The 23,979-nt window shown below is 45.1% G+C and overlaps 1 protein-coding gene across 6 annotated transcripts in view; it reads right to left on the bottom strand.

Annotated features, from left to right (window-relative positions):
* The window catches only part of LDLRAD3 (low density lipoprotein receptor class A domain containing 3), a 184,432-nt gene that overhangs the window by 68,125 nt on the left and 92,328 nt on the right, over positions 1-23,979 (bottom strand). For all 6 annotated transcript variants that reach the window (XM_072039032.1, XM_072039033.1, XM_072039034.1 and 3 more), the window contains one exon: positions 7,267-7,413. In XM_072039032.1, coding sequence (XP_071895133.1) covers positions 7,267-7,354 — 88 coding nt within the window. In that variant the 5' untranslated portion in view covers positions 7,355-7,413. The remainder of the gene's footprint in view (positions 1-7,266; positions 7,414-23,979) is intronic.

The raw sequence follows: 23,979 nt of genomic DNA, 5'->3' as shown, positions 1-23,979 counted from the left end.
TTTTTTTTTTTAAAGCAGTGAGAAGCACAAATCATCTAAAGGGCCTCTTCTGAAACCTACCCTGCATCAGCAAGAGGGCAGGACAAAGAGTTTGACCATGCCAACCTGAGGTTTCCACGCACATGACGTGTTTTATGCTGGTACAGTTCTCTCTCAGTCCTCCTCCTTCCTACCGCTGCCTGCGCTGGGCTTGCACAACCACAGAGCACCTTCATCAGTTATGACTTCAGTTTCAGCAGGCTTTTTGAAGAGGAAAAAAACCTTCCATCCCTCTGACATCATTTAGCTTTTAACACCCACAGTTCTTCATAAACTACCTCTTGTTGAAGCTGAATGTAATTAAGTCAGTCAACATACATCTGAAGTGCCGGTCTGAAGACGAAAACTGCACAAACCTGCCTTTGTTCTGCAAGATTTTCGGTTTTCCAACTGAAAAGGTTTCAGAGCACAGGAAAAGATCCAGCACATAATCTAGGAAACTCGGGCTGTTAATTGCAGAGTGTGGGTTTCCTTTAGCATTCTTACAAAAAGACTTTTTCTGTCTTATCCACAACTGTGTGTAATTGTTTGTTATGAACACTTCCCTGCAGAGACTCCATTCCTGGACACGCTGAGCAGTGAAACCCGTTGGAAGCGAACACCAGAGGGAGCAGTAAACATTTGTCTGGTAGGTGGGTTTTAAATTGGAGTTGCAACAAAAACGCATGGGAAACCTTTGGGAAACTAAAAAACAGTTACTGGTGCCTGTATTTCCAAATTGCACTGTTCTGCTAACCCAGCCTAACTCCCCACCAATGCAAGGTCAGTGAAGAACAAGAGTGCAGACAGAAACAGGTACGAATGATGCAAGCGTCGTTGTGCCGCCCCCTCACTCCACTCCTGACAACACCAAAAGATTCATTAAGTCTTCTGAGACTGTAAGACATTTATATAAAATGTTGTGTGCGTTTAGATAGATTACATGGAACTGAAAATATACCCAATATAGAGAAGATAGACGGAGTGGAGTGTGAAAATATACTGTGTTTATATATAAACACACAACTCAAACTCTACAGGGATAAAGCAAGAACACGGTTAAGAGACATACAAGAGAAGAAGAAATAAAGGATTGATATGCCAGCACCCCAGCAATGAACAAGTAACTACAGTGCTACCTCGAGTATTATTCTGCCAAAGATTTAAAAATGCTTGCAAGGGCAATGGAAGTATGGCTACGATCACAAAAACACAAATAGGTCAAGAAAACACTCCTGCTACACACTGCTCAAAGAAGTTCCCCCAGAAAACACTTCTTTTTTAAGGAAGAAGAAGAATGTGTCTGAAGACGAATGTGCTTTGCAATCAGGTGAGACAAGGCAGACCCTCAGCAGAAGCTTGCTTGGCAGGTGGCCTCAACACCTGCCTGGGGAACGCTAGTTAACATTCCCCATTTCCATGAAGCACTTCAGTTAATGAAGACACTCTCCCCCACAGAGAAGACCTGCATGTAAAGACTCTCAACTGTCTGAAGGACAACCAGAGTAAGACCTGCTGCTGCTGAACTGCTGGCAACAAACTGAGCCTTTTCCTCCTGCAGTCCCAGGCGTTCCTGCATGGGCCAGCTCCCAGCAGCCTGCACAGGTCAGGCTGTTGGCAGCAGTCTCACAAGCACCAGTGATGCCCTAGTGCTCAGCCATCTCTCAGAACAAAGCCTTTATGGTTGATTCAAGTAACAGTGGCAACTGGAAACAGAAAGGCATGAGATATGTAAGTTCCTAATACAAGAAACCCCTGCCCCGAGGCTGTCCTTGTGTGAGACCTTTTTAGCCCCCTACCCACAGCCTTCAGCCCTCGGACTAAGACAGCTGGTCACTGCATTCACTGTGCACCACGACTTGCTTGCAGCTGAATGCACCGACGTGGCTTGTAAGAAATGGCTTTTGGAAGACTGATGAAGGAAAATCTAGACTTCTGGGTGTTTGGTACCTCTCATTCTGGCTGCTGTCATGCCAGGCACTTAGCACGGATGATGTGCCATGCTCTGAATCTGCACCATCTGCTGCTCGTTAGCTGACAAAGGCAGCAACATGCCATCTCTCCACTAGCTGTTGCTCATTAGCTGACAAAAGCCGTTTTCAGTGATTGCATTGTTATTTCTGTAATAGTCTAATACAAAGGAGTACAAAAGAGCAAAGAAAGGAGGAAACAAAGATGACAGAGTACATTAGGAGCTGAACTAAGAACAGTATTGTACTCCCCAGTCTCCCAGAGAAAACCCTCCCAGCAGTGGGATGGAGGCCTTGTCCCGCAGGAACATCGGACAGCATTACAGATAATCTGTTCACCTCAAAATGCTTCCAAACGTCCAAAAATATTTCTAGGCTCTTCCTCTTCAGATTCTCTCACGTGTGATTCTGGATCTTCTAGACCCACGCCAGCGCACGCTCCAGGTGTACGCATGCCTGGGATACAGCCGGAGCAGGATCCAGGAGCTGTGCAGTCAACAACTGCACGCTCCCCAGGGAAGTCCTGTTGGTAAAGGCTCTGCTCCTGTCCAGAGGAGCCTCAGCCACCATTACAGATCACGTACACAGCTACAGAGCACCAGCAGCAGCAACTACAAGCCCACCAGCATTCAGAGGAGAACTGCACGAGCAGTACGCGAGGTCGCAGGCCAGCCAACAATCCAACGGGTGAGAAGTGGCAGAGCTGGGGAATGACTTACAAAAAGGTTCTCCAGTCTGGGAGATGCTCTGAAGGAAGTTATTTGCACTGCTGAGAACAAGAAATACTCCAGAACATTTACACTGACATGGTCAGTTGCTTTCCAAGCCCAGTTAGTGGCTTGGAGGAACAGCCAAAGAGATGCTCTGCTTCAAGGAGAGGCATTTCTCATTTACAACAAGTCCCCATCTTGGCTTCTTCCCTCCCTCTTATGCCTTTTCTCAACCCTCCTGCCTGGATAAAACTGGATTAAGCTTTTCTGCTGCCAAGTCACCATGGCATAAGGAAGAGTAAAGATATTCAGCATGCCAAACAGTGTACAGACAGCTGGCATAGGAAGTGTTAAACTGAGCACAGGTCAGGGCAGAGAGGAAGCCAGGAACATGACAGATGGTACGGGTTCTGGCGAAGGCAGAAGATGAAGAAAAAACCCACAAGCAAAGTGACGTGGTTCACAGAGAAGGTCCTCTACGCAGCAGACAGAAAAAACACAAGTGGAACAGAGGGAAGGGCAGCCACGAGTGGACCAAGCGCTGATAACCCTGCTTTTGCAGAACTCCTCCACACCCAGACCAGCATTTTTCACACCAGGGCTGCAGAAAACAAAAAGCAGAACCGCAGAGTTGTAAGTTTTCATCTCCAAAGGGTAACAAACGGAACGAAATGGCACAGTAATGGAACTCATCAGATGGTGCTGGGCACCCGTGTTCAACCATAAGGCAACCCAAAAGGGAGGGAAGGACGTTGCACTTGGCGGCACACGTGTGAAACTGCCTCCGTGGGCACGCCACAACACAGCTCGCTTCAGAGATATCAGCCTGCAGGACTGTCTGAATCCAGCAAGCAAGCTCTTATTCACACACAAACACTTTAAAGCAGGGTTAAAGCCTTTAAATGTGAAGCAGTTAGTCGATGAGGAATCACAGACAAAGCAGCTTAAAGCACGGCTCAGGGTAGTAACACACTGGGAACTCAGCCATCTCGTGCTGCTAATGCAACTCCTACGGCTTTGTCTCCACTATCAACAGCTCGGCTGATGCAAAGCAACATCTCAGCGGAAAACAAAGGGCTCTGCTTCTGCCGCAAGGTACGCGGTAGTAAGCAGAGCCCTATCCTGGTAGGAGGAAGGTAACAAAGCCTAGCCTAAAACAATTAAAATGAAATAAAGCTGTTCTACCTACACACAAACACACGCGTCCCTCAAGCCTTGCGATCCCAGAACGGCACTTTCAGGCACGGCTGCCCTCTCCTAAGCAACTTGGCACTGCTAACCACTGCTGCTGGTGCAGCGACACAGCCAGACGTGACACACACACATCTTGAGTGCCAACCTCCTCAATTTCCCACTGCTGTTTCTGCAGCCCAGAGGATCAGTTCTTAGGCTCCTACACCCTCTCTCTCCTCAATGCTACGGACCTGCACATTAACCACACTGCTTATCTTTAGAAGTTGCTTGCTTCAGCTTCAATCACTGTGAAGTGATCATATATTATAGAAAGAAAAAAATCTTAGTAGGGATATACAAACTCTGGAGCAGGATTCCAGTGAGGCTGTGGACTCTCCATCCTTGGAGATGCTCAGCCCTTGAGCAGACAAGGCTCTGAGCGACTCTGATCGACTCTGATCCATCCATACTAGTCCTGCTTTGAGAAGGCAGCTGGACCAAAAGACCTCCAGAATCCTTTCCAGCCTCAATTCATCCATGAGCCTCTCTTTACAGGTTGGCAAAAGCTGGAGAGGGGGAGAAGAGACAAGTTTCATCCACCACCCTTCCCAAACAAAATGCCTTTCAGTGCTTAGCTCTGACCTAGAAAATCTCTACCATCACTTTTGGGTTGTTGCAGCTGATGCAAATTTTCATCACCATGTAAGAGACTGGTTGGTGACAGCTATAGGAGTATCTCAGAAGAGCTGGCCCATTTTCAAAATTCATCATAAAAGCCACACAAACTTTTTTTGTGGCACCCACTATACCCACTTATACAAGAGACTGAATTGGCCCTCTTAGGCTATTAGGAAGTCTAGAGGTCTAGGTGTTTAGTGGGATTCAAAATGGGCTATTTCCCGGGTTAGAAGGATCATCCATCCTTGAGACAGAAAACCAGCCTCCTGAACTCAGACATAAGCCAACAACTAGCACCACGAAGCCTTTCCAGCCTCCTCCATAACTACGTAATTCTGCCTCCCAGGGACAGCTCTTGCCCCTTTGCCACACCTGCCAACGAAGGGGACCCTGGTGACGAGATCATTTCTCTTGTGAACCTTGTGGTCACTGACATGGTCCTAAACAGGAAAGCAAACACACACACCCCATGCCTCTGGGGAGGCACTCGGTGTAGCACCCCACAAACAGGGGCTGTTAAAAGCTGCCTGGTACAACAGAGAGGAAGGAGATGCAAAACAGGCAGCTTGAAGCTCTCTGGATGCATTACAGAGCCTTGTTTGCATGAATATTAATTTCTTGCTTGGAGATTCAAATGAGCAGTATTTCCATTCTGTTTTGGCTTATCTGACCTGTTAACAGCAAGCCAGCACAGGATATGAATCCCTTGCTCTCCGTTGTCTCTTTTCCATGCTAATTTTACATTTATGAAGGTGATCAGTTAGAGCAGATAGATGTATGTGAAGAAGAAAGAGCAGCCTAATTACCTCCATTAACTTGGGCATGATCAAAAGGATGCTCGTCCTGAAAACTGTTAGCCAATCGAGTGGGCTGATGGTCTTTAAATGAAAAACCCAAAGAAGAAAAATTCCGCAGAAATTCATAGTTGCAACATAACCTAGATCAGTAAGGCTTATTTGAGTCTGTCATGACAAGAATAACTTGTAAGAACTGTCATTTTGCAGCTATTTATATTTTATTGTCAGTTATTATGTTCATTATTGCCTGCAATTCACTAGACCCAACTGATTTTGGTAAGAAGGCTTCCGAACAGCGAGTCATGAGGAGTATTTTCCCATTACTGATTCATGAGCAAACGTCCAGCCCAGTCTTCATTAAGAAAATCTTCCTTAAGATTACTGTAAATTTTTATTATGATTTTCTAGTCTAACAAAGAGAAGTGAAATTCCTGCAAGGCAGAGGATGACAATATTCTTAGGAGAGAGACAGAAACCTCTGGGTTTGCATCCTATGAATACAGAGAAGTGCCTTCATTCAGCTCGTTTTAAGCAGCACACCAAAAGCCATGCCAGCAGCATATTCAACAGCTAGGTAATAAGGAGCCTGCGAGTCACGCAGCTGCTGTCATCAGGAACATCTGACCGAAAGGTGCACGTTGAACTCTGGACATTTTTTATTCTTGTCAAAGCTCCCCCTAATAACAATTCTGCTAGGGTTTAAAAAGATAGGCACAACTGATCAATCCTTACAACAACAATAAATTAACCTGTCTTCAATGTTGCAACACAGGTCTGATGCTTTAGAAAGACTACAAAGGATCAGATATTTTATACAGATACTTTTAATGCCTTAGAAGCAGAAAAAAGCACAGTGGTTTAAAGCAGGACTATGTATGTGGATTTCCACAGCATGGTTATTAAAGACTCCTTATTTTGAAAGGGATGGAAAATTGGAATTAAAGGTGAGGCATCAAATTAAAGAAGCAAGCATTTAAACTGAATTTGGAAGAAGCTATTCTTTCTTTATTCTGTTCCACAAGTGAAGCTAACGACGTCCTTGAAGCGTGTTGGCTGAAAGGTAAGGTTCTCAAGGAGGCTTAAGATTAATAAAAACCTCTGTAAAGCACACACGTAAAGGAACAACATTTGTTAGACAAAAAGCACTAACTTACTTCTCAGACACTTTAGAAGAACATGGCATTTGAGGGTTTTTCCCTCCCAACTGGGTTTCATATCATGATGTTATGCTGCAGCATAATTTTGCTGTCTGTGTATACCGCATAGCCCAGAAAGTTTCATGCTAACTAAATGATGCAGAATACTAACTAAAACTTAATTAGTGCTAACAAAGAGATGAAATCACAAAGCCTTTTTAAGCTCTCTAGAACTGGGAGCACTGTAGGGAGGATTAAAACATGTAAACATTATGAGCCAATTCATTCCTTTTATTTTGCAGAAAGTTACTATTAAGTTTCAAAGGGCGAGGAATTACAATTTGACAGGAGTGGAACACAAGTAACAGGATACAGCTAAAATCTGAAACAAAAAGGACTTCTCTTGGTGGTTGTGGAGGTCAATTTAGAGCAGTACACAACTAAGGTCTTTATTATATAGGCCTTTATGTTGAATCCCTGCAAACACACAGGGCATCAGTCTTCCACTGGAAGAGCCACAGGCCAAGTCTGTCTCAGTGTATCCATCTGTGAGTAGGGTTTTAGGTACCCGCTACCAAGCACTGAACTAAAATTGGCGAATTTAAAGAACCTTAAGACCAGAAACAATAGGAAGGGCCATATATCTTCTCAAATGATAAAGAAATTAAGAAACTGGCAGTAGCTTCATTGCTTGCTTAACATGTACTACCAAACACACCAGCAATGGTACCTAGCCAAGCCCTGTGGTGTCAGGCACACCAAGGTCACAGCAGGGGTCACTTACGGCATTCCTTCTCATCACTGTCATCGAAGCAGTCTGGCAGCCCGTCACACTGCCAGGCCCCCGGGATGCAGCGCCCGTTACTGCACATGAAGTTTCCAGGAATGTTGCATTCATTGGTGAAGTTATTCCCAGGCAACAGCTGGCTCTCTGCAACAACAACAACGAGAAACAGAAACTTTACAGGGTACTCAAAAAAGACAGCAGAAGCAGTCACAGAGCAAGATGTTGATCAGCAGTACAACAAACTTCAGGCAAACAATCTTGACGCCGGTTATCTTGCTTTATCACCCTATCAGCATCCTAAATGCAGTACTTGGTAGCACTTCATTCCTTAAATCGTGATTTCACCGGTTCTCCAGTCACACTCTGCATTTTACCGATTTCGTGCTGTTTTCTTCCTGGGTACGTATGTTTAGCCTTCTGCACATCCTCAGGTCAAAGTGGCTTGCTAAAAAAGCTCTCTAATTCCTCAGTAAAATACATGAGGCTACAAGACATCAGCTCCACACTCCCGTGCTTCTGTCAGATGGGCATTTAGCTTGCAGAATTACTTGGTGTTTTTTGTTGCTGTTGTTACCCAAGGGCTAGGAGCTACGTAGCACATTGACTAATTCATACCAGCTTTCCAATTAAGTTTCGAACATGGGGCTGTTGGTCAAAGTCAGAACTGAGCTTCTTGGTCTTAGCCTAATGCCCTGCCACACATCTGTCCACAGGCAAGTAAGGCAACTGGCACATTGGAGAGGCTGCCAAGTAGAGAGGGGATAGCACGAGGATGCAAGAGATAAAGAGAATAGATTTGCCTTTAATATTGTAACAGCTCCAGCCAGTAATTTTCATCTACCGTGCCTCCAAATTTGGTTGTTTTGGGAACACAGCTTACAGAAACATAAACCTCACGGAAGGAAGCTAGTGGCACAAATATTTTAATAAGGCAAAGAGATTCATCCACAGGGCCAAAACGCAGGCTGGGCTCGGGGACTGTGCAAGAGGACTGACACTCCCAACACAACTGCAGCACGAATGGCACTGCAAGCCATCGATCTGGAGGGAAGCAGCAAGACAAGGCAGAGGGCGAGAGAAAGAAGGTCCTTCTCCCACCTTCCTCTGCCACAGCCAGACTAGTCCTAGGCAGTGTGCTCCAAGCACACATACCACCAAAAAACAGAGATAAAACTCTTCCTGGCAGCTCACGGCTGCTGGCCCCACCACGTTCAGGGAGGAGCCTCTCCTAGCTCAGTCCTGCAGCTCAGAGGGGAAGGGGTTTGGTGCAGACAGTACCTGGAGAAATGTGCTGCCAAAGCAGCGTGCCCCTGAGCACGAGGCTCTCCTGAAGCTCCGGACCCAGCCAGGTGGAGACGGCTCCCCCACGGCGTAGTGAAACACTCTGCCCTTAGCACAGGCAACCCTGCTAAGGTTTACATCACCATTTCACAAGATGCATGACAGGAATGCTTCGGAAAGTATTTTTATGCCTAGTTCTGCCCCACACAGCGCATTTCCTTTCAAATTTCCTTCCTCACAAATGCCTGACTCTCCTGGGATGTTTTAAGACTCTGCCAGCACAGAGCAGACACCTTAATGGAAATTTGCCCCGAGCTGTTGAAAGACAAGGTAATTCAGAAGCGAAGTGGAAACACAGGCTTGCGAGGCAGATGTGGCAACCTTAACCACTGGCCACACACCTCGAGCCATGTGCAATGCTCCTGCTATTAGCACCTTGAAGGAAGAAAGCGACAGCCAGCAAAAAGCAAGCCCGGGCTACGCAGCTGACAATTTCATGTCTTTTTGCTTTTATCACTTCCATTCTCTGCATCACTCCTCTTCTGCCCAAGGAAGAGTGGATCTGCTCTGTGCCACGACGCAGAGAGGCTGCTTCTGGGTGAGGATGGGGGAAACTCAGCTCCGGCTCAGCAGCAACACAGCAAGAGCCGTGCCCAGCCCTTCTTCGTGCCCCAGCCCCTAACCCAGCAATGAAAATGGTTTGCCCTTGGCTAGTCCTGCAAGGAAATGCTGATCAGATACAGCACCGACAACCCCTGGGCATCTGCAGCCTTACAGCATCACTGGTAGCAACGTGCTGCAGTTTTACATTCAACCCACAAGCGTGGGATGGGTTTTTTTGTTTTCCTCAAACCTGGCCTTGAACTTTCAAATCCTTCTTTGTGTCACTGACCTGTACCTGATAAGTAGTCACCCAGCCAAAATCACCGCTCTCAAGCAGCTGCACAGAAGGAGAAGTTGTCGGCGTTACCCAACCTCCCATTAGCAACCCCCCAGCACGCTAACACCACGTCTGCCTGCAACCGCAGGAACCTCCCCCGGCACTGCACAGCGAGGGCTGCCTTCAGCACATCCAGACACAGGAGAGATCGGGACTTTCCTTGTGATGGAAAGGCACAGCCAATGTGCCACACTCTTAACTTTGCTGTAACGTGTCCAAGAGCTTCAGGAGCAGAAGCTAAGCTCTTTCCCTGCTCTTCGAAACAAACAAAAAAAAAGCTTTCCTGTCAGTATGGTACCACTGGCAGACTTCTCAGGTAGCTGACAAAACAGTGACCATCAGAGCAAGTTTACAAGTTTGCAAATGCTACAGATACAGATTGACAAAACTAGTTTCCAAGCTAAGACTAAACCTCTGCTGTAAACTGAAGGTGTTTCAAGTGCCACAAGCAAACTCAGAATCACTAAGGATTTAGTTCTCTGAAACCCTGAGCACCAGCAGCACCTTCAGGCAATACCATCAGAAGGTGCCATTCTCATTCATGTTGTTGCTCTTTGCTAGCTTCTTGTCTAATCCTCCTGCCTACAGCTCTCCCCTAACCTGCTCCACTTCCATGTGCAAGCTGCACCTCTCAAACTGAACCCCTGCTGTCAACACTCCAGCGAGACCTCCTTGGGCAAGCTGCTAGCTAACAACAGATGCCAGGTCTAGACCTGCCCTAGCTAGAAAACCATCTTCCCCTCTAAGCATCACGGTATTCCTGAGACAACGTGATAACTGGATGCATTTCCAAAGACTCTAACACCTCCTACACAGAGCAACCAAAGTTCAGCTCCTGGCAGATCTGCTGCTGCGTCTTGCCTGAAAGGCTTTCAGCACAGTCTCTGCATCTCCGTGCTTCTTTAATGAAAAATGTAGACCGAGCCAAACCATTGAAGAATGTTTTAGGTCTCAAAAAGCAAAAGACTCCAACCCAGAAACAATGTCCCAAAAAAGCCATCAACACCTTTAAATAAAGGCTGTACTCCAGCCCTACTGAACTGAAGGGGCATGCCAAGAACAGATACCAATTTTTGTTTAAGATTAAGCTGTTTGTTTATGTTTCCTTTGTTACACGATAAATATATCCTCGAATGTTCTGCTACAGTCAGGATGGAGCACTAACCTTTTTACTAAACAGGAAACAAAAGATACAGGCAGATTAAGTTACTCGCTGACAGCCCTGCGCAGGCTCTGTCGCGGAATGGGAAGGCTGAACTCTGACTCGATCCCATTTCAAAGCACGAGCACTTTCTCTTAAAATGTAACCTTCAGCTGCTGCTGGAATGGAGTCGCAGGTTGCAGACAGAGCAATTTCAGAGTCCCAGTCAATGCACCCAGCAACTGGCTATGTGCGTTACTCCCTCTCCAACAAAGGTGGATAAAGCATTGTCAGAGCGATGGCACACGTGGAACCACTTAAATCCTACAGCTCGTTTTGCTTCCTTTACTTTGGAAGCCTCCCCTATCGGATATAAAAGCCCTCAGGGCCCAGAAGGCAATCCTCCATGTGGCCATCACCTCCCAGCCCACAGGAATGCGATGCTCCTGCCCACTTGCTGAGTGTACGAGCACGTGGGGAGGAGCAGAGGTACCTGCGGGGAAGGGACAGGATTAGCTCACCTCGTCCCCTCTTCTGGAGGACCGAAGCAGGATTCTGGTGAGGTCTGTAGAGATGTCAGATTCTGTGCAGCCAACTTGCTACGCTGCTCGTTGGCAGGGCAGAAATTCCTTCAATCTGGCAGAGCTGGCTTTCCAATAGCTGACATATTTACCCTGCAGCCTCTCTGACTAATTTTGAATTCAGCCCAAATATGAGCTGCACGGATGTGTTTGGTTAAGCGAAGGAGGAGGGGAAGAAGGGGAAAGAAGTAGTCCATTTTCACTGCAGCACACTGCTCACTTTAAAAAGCATACCATCTGGGCTGAATGAAAAAAAAGGGACTCGTGTTTCACTTTGAAGGGGACTGAGTAAGGAAAGCCAATCTGTTTTAGCAGCCACTTCCAAAAACGCTGGCATCTAAATATTTAATACTTGCTAAACGAGAATCAGAGGAAAAAATAAATAAATAAAAGGACAAGTCACACTGAACACTTCACACTACATTAACAAAGCAAGTCAAGGATATCTTTCACCCAAAAAAAACGACACTTTACCTGAAAGCACTCCAGAGAAGTGCACATTACAGAACAGATCGCTGCTGATAACACTGCTGTGTCTGTATCAGAAAGCGTAATCAGGAAGAACAGGCAGTCATTCTGGCCAAGGAGCTTTTGAGGAAGAAATACAAGACACTTATGGGTTTAGCATCCTCATGAATGATGGCAGTAACTTCAGCCTCTTTGCAGAGAAGATCTGTCACCAAGGATGAAGTGGATGAACTCCACTGCCAAACCCCTGACGTGCCTGTTGTGGGAATCCTCCCCTGGATACCTTCAATGGATCTCTGTGCAAAATTTCCCAAACACGAAGAGATTGATTTTGATCCAGGCTGGCGTGTGACTGTGATGCTGGACGGGCACTTAGGACTACCTGCCTAACACATGATGCACAGTACGCTCCATACTTGAATGAATTCCTCCTTTCTTCCTGATCGCTCCCTTGCCTGGTGTAAATCCACACCCGGTTTGATGGCAGCGCATCAGCAATCTGTCCTCACTCCACTGAGATCTGCAACATGTTGTGAAAACAACATGAGAAAGAGAGCCTAGAACAAGTCAGTAGCTGGAATTTGCAACAAGGCGGTATCAAAAAGACACCTCCAGTACCTGCTCATCAGCAAACAGTGTCACAACTAAAGACGACAGGAGTTACTTTAACTTCCTCTTTTGTGATTGAAACCTCAGTTCATGACTTAACAGTTACGAACCTCTTTAAAAATGTTATTTTTTAGTTAACATAGGGATATATATTCTGTTGTGGGCTTTTTTGTTATTTTTTATTGGAAGAAACTAGAGGTGATCCTTTGTAGAGCCAGGAGCTGGGGTCAATGATCCCTGTGGGTCTTTCAGCTCGGGATACTCTCTGATTCTAAGATACCTGCAGACTCCAACAGCTGTTTTTGTATCTTCCCCAGTCATCTCAGACAGCAAACAAGCAGTGCTAAGTGCCTGGTAGGATATCACAGGACTTGTTTCTTCAGAGACTGCAAAACTATTTACAAATATTTACATTCAGGTCCAGTTGCTTCTGGGGATTTAGGCGGTGAGGACAGATGCATCTTTTCATACTTCTTCGTGTTGATATGAAGCATCTGACTCGCCAAATCCACATCTCCTTTGCAGATGTCTACCAACACAGATGCATCCAGCAAAGAAACTCAAAAGCTGAGCATGAAGAAATTCCATACATTACATTTCGCATACCAACTTCAGTTTAACACACACACGCACAAACCTCACTGGCTGCAAAGGTGTGTGGTCAGCGAGGGAACACCGGGGGAGTTAAGGGTGATGCGGAGTAACAGCTCAGTGAAACCCAAGGTACTGACGAGTTGTATTTGAGATCATACCGAAGTCAGGACTAGTGCAGCTGCCCAAAGTCAGTGACACGGTTACTCAACCTCTTCTCTACAATTTACCCATTGTTCAAATGAAAACAAGACACTAGCTTTTAAGAGCATGTCCCACGCTGGATCCATGTACATGGAGCATAAGTGTCCACTAACAGCACCAGCAGATAAGGATACGTACACTAACAAAAACTCAGTTTATTTTTCATCTCTTACATAAACACCTTTGATATCACCCAAACAATTGTTTGCAGCTGCATGTGTGTACCTCATAGATCCCCATAAATGCTTGTCTTCAGCATGATTTGCTTTCCTATGCGCTACTGCAAACATACCTTGCCAGAAGAGAAGAAAACCATCCTAGTGCACGTTCAGGATGGCTTTGGGAAGTAAAGAGTAAGACAAGCTCGTTCTTGCTCTGCTGCTTGACAACACCTAAGCCATCTGTCAGGAGTAAAGGACACCTGCCAGTGATTATCTGACAACTCAAATCCCCTTGAACAATTTTAATCCCTATCCTCCCCTATCCTCATTTAAACTGCCTGATGATTACATTGCTTACACAACATCAGAAGTTATGAGGGTTATTTGTAAAGACAGATTGACAGCTCCACTGCAATACAAGCTCTCAAAAATGTTTCTTCGCTGGAGCAGCAGGTAAGTTAGTGATTAATTCGAGGAACTGCTCACCGTTTCGGTTCAGCTTCCCCTCCCTCAGTTTTCCAGCTGTGATCTCTGAGATGCAGTAAGTTCTGTATCCAGCATTTTCAAGACTTAAAAATAGATCAGGCCCAGCCAAAGCAGCAGAAATTCCTACGGGTACTTCTGATGAAAACACCAAACGTTTCCAAGGCAAACCAAAGTCAATGCAAACAGCATTTCTATGGAACGGGTAGCTTTTTTCAATTTATACAGAAATACAGCGCTGAGGAAGTCAGTCTTCTAGCGGATGCCCATCCTTGACCTACTAATTCCTCACAGCAAGACACCTTTTATTGAACTGGAGGGCAATTAACACATCACCAGCTCCACCATAGGTAATATAACAGGGATATCTCTTTCTAAACATCCTAAGGTAGTAGCTGAGGCAATTGGCACATTCCACGTAGCAGGAGGCTGCCATTCAGCACTCAGCCATGTGAAATCCTGAATTAAATATAGCCCTCTAAATCACTCCCTAATAAACAACCACTTGCTTTTTCCTTGCAACACCAAGTGCAGAAAGGGAGCTGAGGTGAACAAGTTTATTTTAATCCTACAGCCTCGGTGGCTGGATCCTATATTTGGGGCACTGGGCATTTCCCTAGAGCCCCTGTATTTGTCTGTCTGCAGTGCAGCTGCTTGAGTACACAGCAGCAATAACACATCTCCCAAGTCTGTGGGCTCTAGGCACAGCTAGCGTGGTGGAAGAACAGCAGGCTATCAGCTGCTAGCACAGAGTGAACAAGGACTGCACCCACAGCCCCAAATCAGCACAAGTTTCGACAGAGGAGGAAGAGGAGGAGAGGCAGAACTACTCACTTAGATTACTGAGCTGGGTGCACCCTGAAGAAGGAGCATTCCCCAGCAAGATCCCCAGACACGCACTACACCCCCAGAGCAAGATCAATGCTCCAAATTTAGGATTGTTTTGTCTTTCCCAGACTCCTCTCCAGTTCCACCCCGAGTGATTTTAAGCAAACTGTGAAAACCATGACTGAACAGCAAATTGGCACAGGCACCTACACAGCACCCTCCAATCCAGAGGATGTTAATTGTTGGAAACATTTTCCCTAATTACGTGTTCTTTATATTTTCAGAAGAGCTGAAAGTCTCTGTTATCTCTGGGCACTTAAACGGAAAGTTAACACAATATAAAATAATAATAATATGAAACACAAAGAATATATTCCACCAGCCATCCTCTTCAGGTTACGGAGCACTCAATCTTCTCTTATCATTTCATCTCACCCACAGGTTCCCATCCCCTCTCACAAAAGAGCAGATGACGCTCAGTGGCACAAAGGAGATTCCAGCAGTGCAGCTGAACAAAAGCAGGCAGCCCCCAGTGCACAGAGCAGCCCCCCAGAAACAAGCCCAGAGGGAACCGAGCATCCGAGAGAAGGAAGCTGAGTGCCACCGCACCAGCTCCACGCTCTGGTTCATCATCAACCCAACCTTGTATAGCTTGATGGGGAGAGCAGCAAAACCAGTAAACTTTGTGATCACTTCAACATCATCTGTCCTCCCAGAGCCAACGCTGCTGTGTGTTATCTAACTTAAAAGATAGTGCAGGCTTGCTGCAGACAGCCTATCTGCTCATCTGGTACTAGTCATCCTGAAACCACAGCCTAAATTACTCTCTTACAGGGCACGGACATAAAGAGAGTGTATAGAGTAAGTAATCCCACTCTTGTTTATGTTCCAAACAACTGATCTTATCACAGCTTCATATCAAACTCCCCCCATAGGATTACTGAAAATCTCAGTTTAGCAGACCTCATGCTCAAGTTCCCAACCTCCACCATTTGGGAAGTTGGCCCCCACCATTTGACCCACCACAGAGGCTGCAGCCCCCCTTCTGGGCGGACTGACAGCACTCGCGGTCGGGGCAGCCTTACATTCCTCTATCTACAGCAGCTCTTCACGTGGAAGCTCCTTCCACCAGTCTCATCTCGCTGCTTGCTCTGCTGATAAGATATGGTGAGTGAAACATACTCATGGTCCACATCCACCTCGCGATAAGATTTCCAGGCTGATTCTTTTCTCCTTTCTTCAAGAGCAGGAAGTCAGAGGACTAATCTTGCCTGGCCTACTGATAGGGAGGGGAGAGAAGAAACAGGCTCCTATCAACAGATAAACATCTTAGAGGGGGGGAAGAATACTACCACTGAGTCTTAGTTTATTCAAGGATCTTCCTTCCCTAAGAAATTAAATACACGCTTGCCTTTATTTCGCAGACCACCGAGACAACTCCATTCTGTCTGCAAAACACAACAGAACATAAAATTTTAAAATGCTCCGGCAGCACAGGGCCTGAGCAGTCACCCATAAATCAATCCTTTAAATATTCATGCGTGATGAAACCAAACTGCTACGTACAGATCTGTATATAGTCACTTTCTGCTGTTGTGTCTAGGTTCAAGCTACTTGTTCTCCCAGCAAACACAGCCCTCTTTGTTTCACATTTTCCTTGGCAGCAGGATGCTTCCGACAGCATCGCCCAGCGTAAATCATAAGCTTGTGTAAACCGGTAGGGACAGCTGTCAGAGCAGGACAGTAAATCTCATACAACGTGAACACTAAGATTAAGAAAATAGTAAAATACATTGTTCAGTTAAATTATAGGAAGAAAAAAGAAGAAGAACAAAGTTTGAACGGAAATTATATTTGGAATTTTGATGAAGGGCTGCACAGCCTGGAGGAATCCCATCAGCGCAGTTTGGGTACATGCTTTTGAGACGAGTAGGTGAAGAAACGTTTTTCAAATACCACCTTAGCAGGTCTGCAGATCCAGAGAAAAAGTGAACTCAGTGACCAAAATTAACCAAATAGCCTGTAACAACAAACCTGGTGAGTGGGAATTCCATTTAACAACAAGGGCTGAGCTCTTTTTTGCTGTGTTTTCCTAACAATCGGAAGGGGCTAAGTTTAAATTCCCTCACACAATATTGCATTGTCAATAGAAATAAAATTAGAAAAACAACACACCTACCTAGAACAATTAGGCTTAAATTTCCCAGTCACAACATCTGAACCACTATATTCAAAGATCAAAGGTTTTTAATTGCTCTTTGAGACTTATTTCAACAAGGTTGGTTGTCAGGGTTTTTTGCACTACACAGATGCAACAGGTCATAAAATGCTGTTGTTAACCACATTTTCTTGCTTAAAAACGTGTATTGAATTACCTGTACTTAGGCACCTTCACAGATGACGATTAGCAAACTCTAGGACGTCCAGCCTTCCTAGCTGAACAGGCTCTGGTAGGTCAGGCTTACACCAGACGTAAGAAAAATCCTATGGCCATTCGGTCTGGAGAAAACTTATTTCAGTATTAGTTTATTTCCCTACTTTCAAGTGCTAGCTCAATCTGTGCTGTTGTGCCACGTAACAGTAACTTAAAAGATGCTCCTATGAGAAGTAATGGCAAGGAGTGGGAACAGTTAACTGTGAACCTATACCAGTAAAGGTCAGTAACAAAAATAAACAAAACAACTCTTATTACAGATGCTCTAGGGGCATTTCACTACATCGAATGGTTTCAGTGTGCTGTAATTTACAGGCATAAAAAGCACTGTAGATCTTCAGTGCTGGTAGCTCATACTGGAAGCACTAGCCCTCTCTACACCCCAGCATATGAAAGCAACAGTGCCTGAATCTGAAATAAGAACATAGGAGAGGAAAGAAAGCAAAAGCAGTAACAAAGGAGAATGCTGATCTATCTGCTCCGTCAGAAGGATGCTAGGGAGATATCATTTTACTCGGCACTCGTAAGAACATTCATTATTTCTGCTCTCCTTTCTCCCAGAGCACCGCACCGATGACACACAGGATCAACCTCTGCAAGTGAAAGCAGTTTAAGTATGAGCTACACATTGTAAGTGGCTCAGAGTAACTGATGACTGGTAAGCAGAAGAATATTTCTCCCACCAAGGAGAACAAAACAACTTGTGCACCTCCAGAGACCTTAGACTCCAAACACAGCAAAGGATGACATTACAGAATGATGCTGGTCAGTGGCAGAAGCACAATGGCAAACCTATCGTAGCTGCTGCTCGTACACAGCTGTGCTTAGCTAGCTAAAGGTACATCTCCTCAACAGCTTAAGCTGATCTGAATCAGAGCTCAGTAGTCCCTGTTTTTCCCCATTCCCTGGCTATAAGATCATCATCCCTCTTGATATCCTGTTGCGCAAACTCCTACATGTATACAGGTGGCAGCAAGCCCGAATGAAGTTATCACAAAAGCCTCTAGTTCTTAGTTCTGCATTTTTCAACCCCAAAGACATCACTTAGTCTAATAAAATCACTTGTCCCTAACAACCGTGCTCCAATTTCTTCTTTAAGCGGTGAGCAGTTTTCAAGAGCAATAATCGTCTTGGCAGCTGCATATCAAACTCTCTTCCCCAGCAAGGCAGACAGCCGCGTGCCAGAAGCAGACGAGCTGTGCTGTGTCCCAGTAAGCCTGCAGGTGGAGGAGGCTGGGATCCCACACTGACACCTTACCCAGGATGGCAGCTATGGGGAGAGGGCACCACGCCGGGCTCTGAAAGCAAACTCAGTGTAAGCATGAAGTGATTCGAGAGGCAGTAGAGTAAACAAAATGATGAATTTCTGATTATATTCTCCTCTAATTTATTCACTTAGGACTTGACTGCACATCAGTGAAGCAAAACTGCACGGGACAATAAGTGGCAGTGATAACAAGGGGAGCACCATGGCTGTGGGCGGGCAGAAGGGCCCTCCTCAGGCAGGGCACGCCTCAGGGCCCAGCAGCGCAGGAGAGGCCTTGTCCCAGACAGGCCAGGGCGACAAAAACAAAACAGCGACCATGTCCTTAACAAGAAGGAAAAAGCCCATAGCCTCTCACTCAACAGCACTGAGCTAATTTCCAAGTGTGAGGAGATTGATGACAGATAACCAAGATTTTAATCTGAGCGCAGAGAGAGAGATCCCCAGGCTCCCCTGCCCCGGGAAGGCAACGCGGCTCTTGCTTGGAAGTCCCGGCCTCAGAACAGAAACAAGGAGACCAGAAACCTCTCTCCTGAGGCTGCTAAAAAAGCCTGGAAGAGGAACAAGAATGTTTTTCCAAACAATATGTAGAAACGACTGCTAAAGTTAGAGGACCAGTTAGCAGCAGGCAATCAGAGCTGAGGAAAGGCAACAGTTTGGGAGGAGCGGAGGGACTGTGCTAGGTGCCTGTGGCAGCACACTACCTGTGGAGACAGGGCAGCGCTGGTCCTGCAAAAAACATCAGCTGGAAACAGAGGTAAACCTCTTCAAACAGGGATGTAAATCCAACAGAGAGATGAGACCAAAAAAAAGGCCAAACATGGACCTGGAAATGCCACATGGCTTGGGTGACAGAACACGATGCAAGGGGAACTGAGAGTATCCTTGAAGCTTCAAGGGGAAAGGCAAACTGTTCCTCTCCAGTGCAACATGGATAACACAGTGCATGCATGGTAACACAGAAATGGACAGAAGCACCTTTCCAAAAACCAATTCTGAAGTAACAAGCAAAAACAGAGCCTTGACTTCAGAGGATCACCAGGCTGGGTTATCAACAGCTAATTTTTAGCCACCCTACACTGAAAACGTGGCCAGCCATGGCACAGCCAACACCACTCTTAGACAATATAGGACTTTCACATCGTTCTCACAATGATATTTTGGAGATTGCTGCTCGAATACTGGTTTGACTCATCAGCAAGACATCACAAGGCACAAGCATCTTCAAACATCATATCGTGGGTCTACCCAAAGAGACTTTGCTTTTACTTTTTACTTTTGAGAGGTTTCTTTTACAGAAGATGGTGCACATTTGCCCCTTTCTGGTAGCTCTGGTCCTGTGTCCTCCACTCAGCAAGCCTCGGAGCAAGTTAAATGGGAGAATAGGATGGGACATGGGCATGACAGATGTATACAACTGGTTATTTAGTTGAAGTTGGGAATTTCCCATAATCACTACCAGAGACCTAGAAAATAATCACTTCAAGTGAAAAATAACAGTTTTTATAACCACCTATCTAAAATGTGATTTTCTCCCGTTCAAACCGAGTTCTTTGATGTGCTCTATGCAGTAATAATAAAAATATATACAGAAGATAAAGCGACTCAGAATTTGCTGCATGGATTAGATTGCTGCTGCTTTCTATAAGCAAATCAATAGCAGAAAAATAAATGGCATTTGCATTTTGTCAATGGGAAACATGCTGTTAGGAAGATACACAGCAGGGATTATATTGAAGTGAGAGGCTCATTCCTTTCACATGAGTTTAGTTTCACCTTATCTATTTCACTTACTTGCTGTAGCAGAAGCTGAGAGGAATTATTTCTCCATTACAGCGGAGCCCATGCAGTGCCCCCAGGCAGAGGGGAAGTTAACGTGGAGTAGGCAGCGTGGGTATGCCATCTTTTTGGGAGGCAGTTGTGCCCGATTCTTCCCAGCAAACACTGCCACAGCAAGATACCATCCATGCGTACCATATATTACAAAATGCTTTCAAGCTTGCAGTGAAGTTGGGCTTGTTTGCAATACATGCAGTTATGGATTTTGGCTCTTTCAACAGTTGCTACGTTTAACACCACAGTGAAGAACACTGGGACAAAGATGAGCAGAAAAGATTTAGCATAAAGCATAAAAACTTTTGAGAAAGTTTGAGAAAGAAATGAGAAAATTGAACACTCCCCCTAGAGAGCTGGAGACAACTGTGGCAGAGCTCTGGCCCAAGTCTCTGGAGCCACAGAAGAAACAGTTCAGTATTTAGTCTGCGTGACGTAACAGCTTTCTTCTTTTTCCACTTTTTTCTTTGATTCCTGCCAACTCCATTTCCTTTATTTCTTAAAATCCTCTGAACAGTATCCAATAAAGAGAAGTAGTACCCGCTTCTTAAATACCAATCCTGGCCTCAGAAAAAAAAAAAAAAAGAAAAAAGTTATGCTACCACATTCAAGGTGCCTACTAGACAAAAAATCTTGAAAACTCTCATAGTACACTCCAGCTAAGGAAGAATTATCTGTATATTTTGGGTGCTTCACTTCAACCACACACAGCTTCCAAACCTGGATGTGTTTTAGTAGGATGGACAGACAGTGAGTTAACACAAATTAACAAGTTTCTGGTTAACTACAAAACCGCTCCCACCTTTTAAGACTTCACTCAACATTTTTTTGCATCAGGTATTCTTAAAATGTGCCAAAATGCAGGAAATCTCTCAAACCTTGTTACAACTTCATGCATCATTTTGCTGGTTAAACGATCCCCAAAAGCTTCACCTTCCCCCTGGCATCTGTCATATTCATGCAGGCTGCAAGGCGTACTTTCCAAGGAAGAATGGCAAAGGCATGTCCTGACACACAACACCAAACTGGCAAATGCCAGGAGCTGTGAAGCAAACCGATGAGCTGGGGAAGTGCCTGCAGTTGCAGGTGGGGCCTGGAGAGAACTGACTCAATAATTTTGCAAAAACCTTCAACAAAATCGAAAGTCAATAATATTACAGGGAACTCAAGATACCTTGGCAGAAGACATGACTTCTAAATATTCAATATTGAAGTTTTTGATGTCAAAATGCCTATCTGCTTGGTTCCGTAACAGGATGTGAGGATGTGCTTAGTTTCAAATAAAACCAAACTGAGACTTGGGATCCATTAAGTTTATGGATTTCCCAATCTTTTCTCAAGGTTCTAGGAAAGCAAGCGTCATCACTTGCAGTAGCTCCTGAGATGGACCATAAAAAGGGCTCCTCAATGCCTTAATGAATATGCTAACGAAGAAGCAGTTTCAGCATGCTGCCATTAAGGGTTAATTTTTAATTTTGCATCTCATTGGCTTAGCTAGACATTGCCACAAATACCAACCCAGCGGATGTAATTGCAAAGCAGGTGTGTTTGGCTCCAGTCACTCCAGCCATTTAGTGGCAATGAATGTCTGAAAATTGCAGGGTGTAAATTTAACTGGGTGGGTCTCACACGTTGTGTTTATTTTACTGGTAGAGAATGTTATTTGATTAATCAGAATTAAAGAAAGGTATATCACATTTCAGGAAAGCTTGTTTATTTTTCTCCCTGCCTCTGGTTAGAAATAATAAGAAAACCCACTGTATTTACTGCATGATGACAAAGGCAGCACAGCTTGTGCATTGCTGAGTTTCAACAGTAATTTCTTTTAGGTCAATGAGCAGAGAATTGCTTGTGCCGAGCAATGCCAAGATTTCTGCAAAGCAGCTATCAAATCTGGGAAAGATGAGGCAAGAAGGAAGAGACACGTCTGGAATAAAGGACAACCTGAGTGCATTTTCTTTCTAACAACTGTGTTCAAACCAGTAACTGGCTAGCTCTGGCTACGGCTCACTGCTACCACTTACATGCACGTTGGCACTTTCCTTCCTGTCCTTCCCACACATTACAACACCTTACAAGAAATTCAGAAGACAATTCAGAGAACTGTACATAATGGATGGTTTAAGGGTACTCTGCAGGTGATTGTGCTAGACTGACAGCCACTGCCAAAAAAAAAAAGCCAGACCACCAGCAAGCCTCTCACACCCCACTTCACACAGGCTGGCAGCAAAAAAGGCAAAGGTCTCGTGCCTCTGCATTTCTGCCAGCCATCATATCCAAGTGTCGATGCTGTCACCAGAACTGATTTTTTTTCCTCAAGACAAGAAAAAAAAAGCCTCGTAAACTGAGACCATCGATACTGAGGTTTTCTCTCTTCTCTGAATCTGCTTCATTAGGATCACAGAAACTGGCCTCCTGGGTAGGGTGCAAAGCTCTTTGAGGCAGCAGACCCTGCTGTGAATTCTGAAAATTAGTTAAAAGCTTAAGAAAGAGATCCAATACTTCAGGCAAGATGCAAGGCAAATAGGAAAAAGTGAAAAGGAGCAGACTTAAGCACCAACAATTTTCCTCCCACAAAGGAAGTAGGAGGGGGCTTTCATTTAGCACAATTAGACATAATCTTCCCTAAATTTACCTTTCACTTCTACTTCTGTAACGTGCTAGTGACACAAAGTGCATGGAGATCAGTACTTTAGCACAGAAGTCAACCTTACAAAGGCAAAAATACTTGGCCGAGATGAAGAATCCTGCATTTAGATGACACAGACCATGAATTAGGGACCTTTTTTAATCTTGTATGAAAGAAAAACGTCACTGTCCTTTAAGATGCTTCCAAAAAAGGGACGCTCTCCTCTTAAACATTCCTTTCCTCATGGTCCTCAGAAAGGCTAATGCTGTGTGACACACTGCCACAGCAACTCAACAGGATGGCTACTCCAACCCTGACATCTGTGGGAGACAACACACGGCACTGCCCAGGGCACGGGACGAGCACGGCCAGGAGGCAGCGACCTGGCTGGACAACCTGCAGCCCCATGCCAGCCTGCATGGAAGAGGATGCCCCATGGTCATGGTAATGTAGAAGAAAATTCAAGAACTAGAAGTGCCGAGGTGTGTGAAAGACACCAACAACTCACCCTGTTCTCCTCTGTGAGTCCAAGGAAAGCCGGTCTGCACCTCGCACCGCTTCGGCTGGAAGGGGCTCCTGCCACACAGAGGGGAGAGCCCAAAGTGGCTTCCCTCAGCAGTGCCTCATTACTGATGTAACTGCTAATGGCCATGTAACTGGAGCATTTGCAGGAAAAACTAACTGCACGGTTGTCCATTATACTGAAAGCACTGCTCTTCTACTCTTTGCTTTCTGCTTGAGCAACAGGGCTTCTCTTTTGTTCACCGGTTAGGCCCTTCAAGAAAGGGCTAACGTGTGAAGGTCTATTAATAAACTGAATTCATTTTACTTAAATATATACCACTCAAGAAGAAAAAGAAAAGGCAATGTGATTATTATAGGTCTTTCCCATCTTCCTAGCCTCCTATGCAACTAATTTTCACATATTCGAACACGATTTAGTCTATAACATGGACATGCATAAATCTTGCCTTTCTATATCCTGTGAACTAGCTGAAAAATATAAAGGAAAACTAAGGTAGGGAAAACATAATGCAATGCTAAAACTTGTCTACAGCTTTAGGAACACACCACGCAGGTGCACACCTGCTTGCAACATCCCATCCACTCCAAACGCAAGGCAAACTCCCAGTTTTAACAGCAGCTTCACTCGAAGCAGCAGCACCTTTTATGTCCAATTACTCTCTTCTTCCCCTGAAGAGAGGTAAGAGTGACACTGTGTGAACAGAACAAATTACAGCTGGCTGAAATGATTAACTTCCT

The sequence above is a fragment of the Anas platyrhynchos genome, chromosome 5 (genome assembly GCF_047663525.1).
Source record: "Anas platyrhynchos isolate ZD024472 breed Pekin duck chromosome 5, IASCAAS_PekinDuck_T2T, whole genome shotgun sequence".
NCBI classification, from domain to species: domain Eukaryota; kingdom Metazoa; phylum Chordata; class Aves; order Anseriformes; family Anatidae; genus Anas; species Anas platyrhynchos.
The sequence above is the reverse complement of the archived record's forward strand: the minus strand, read 5'-3'. Positions and strand labels throughout refer to the sequence as shown.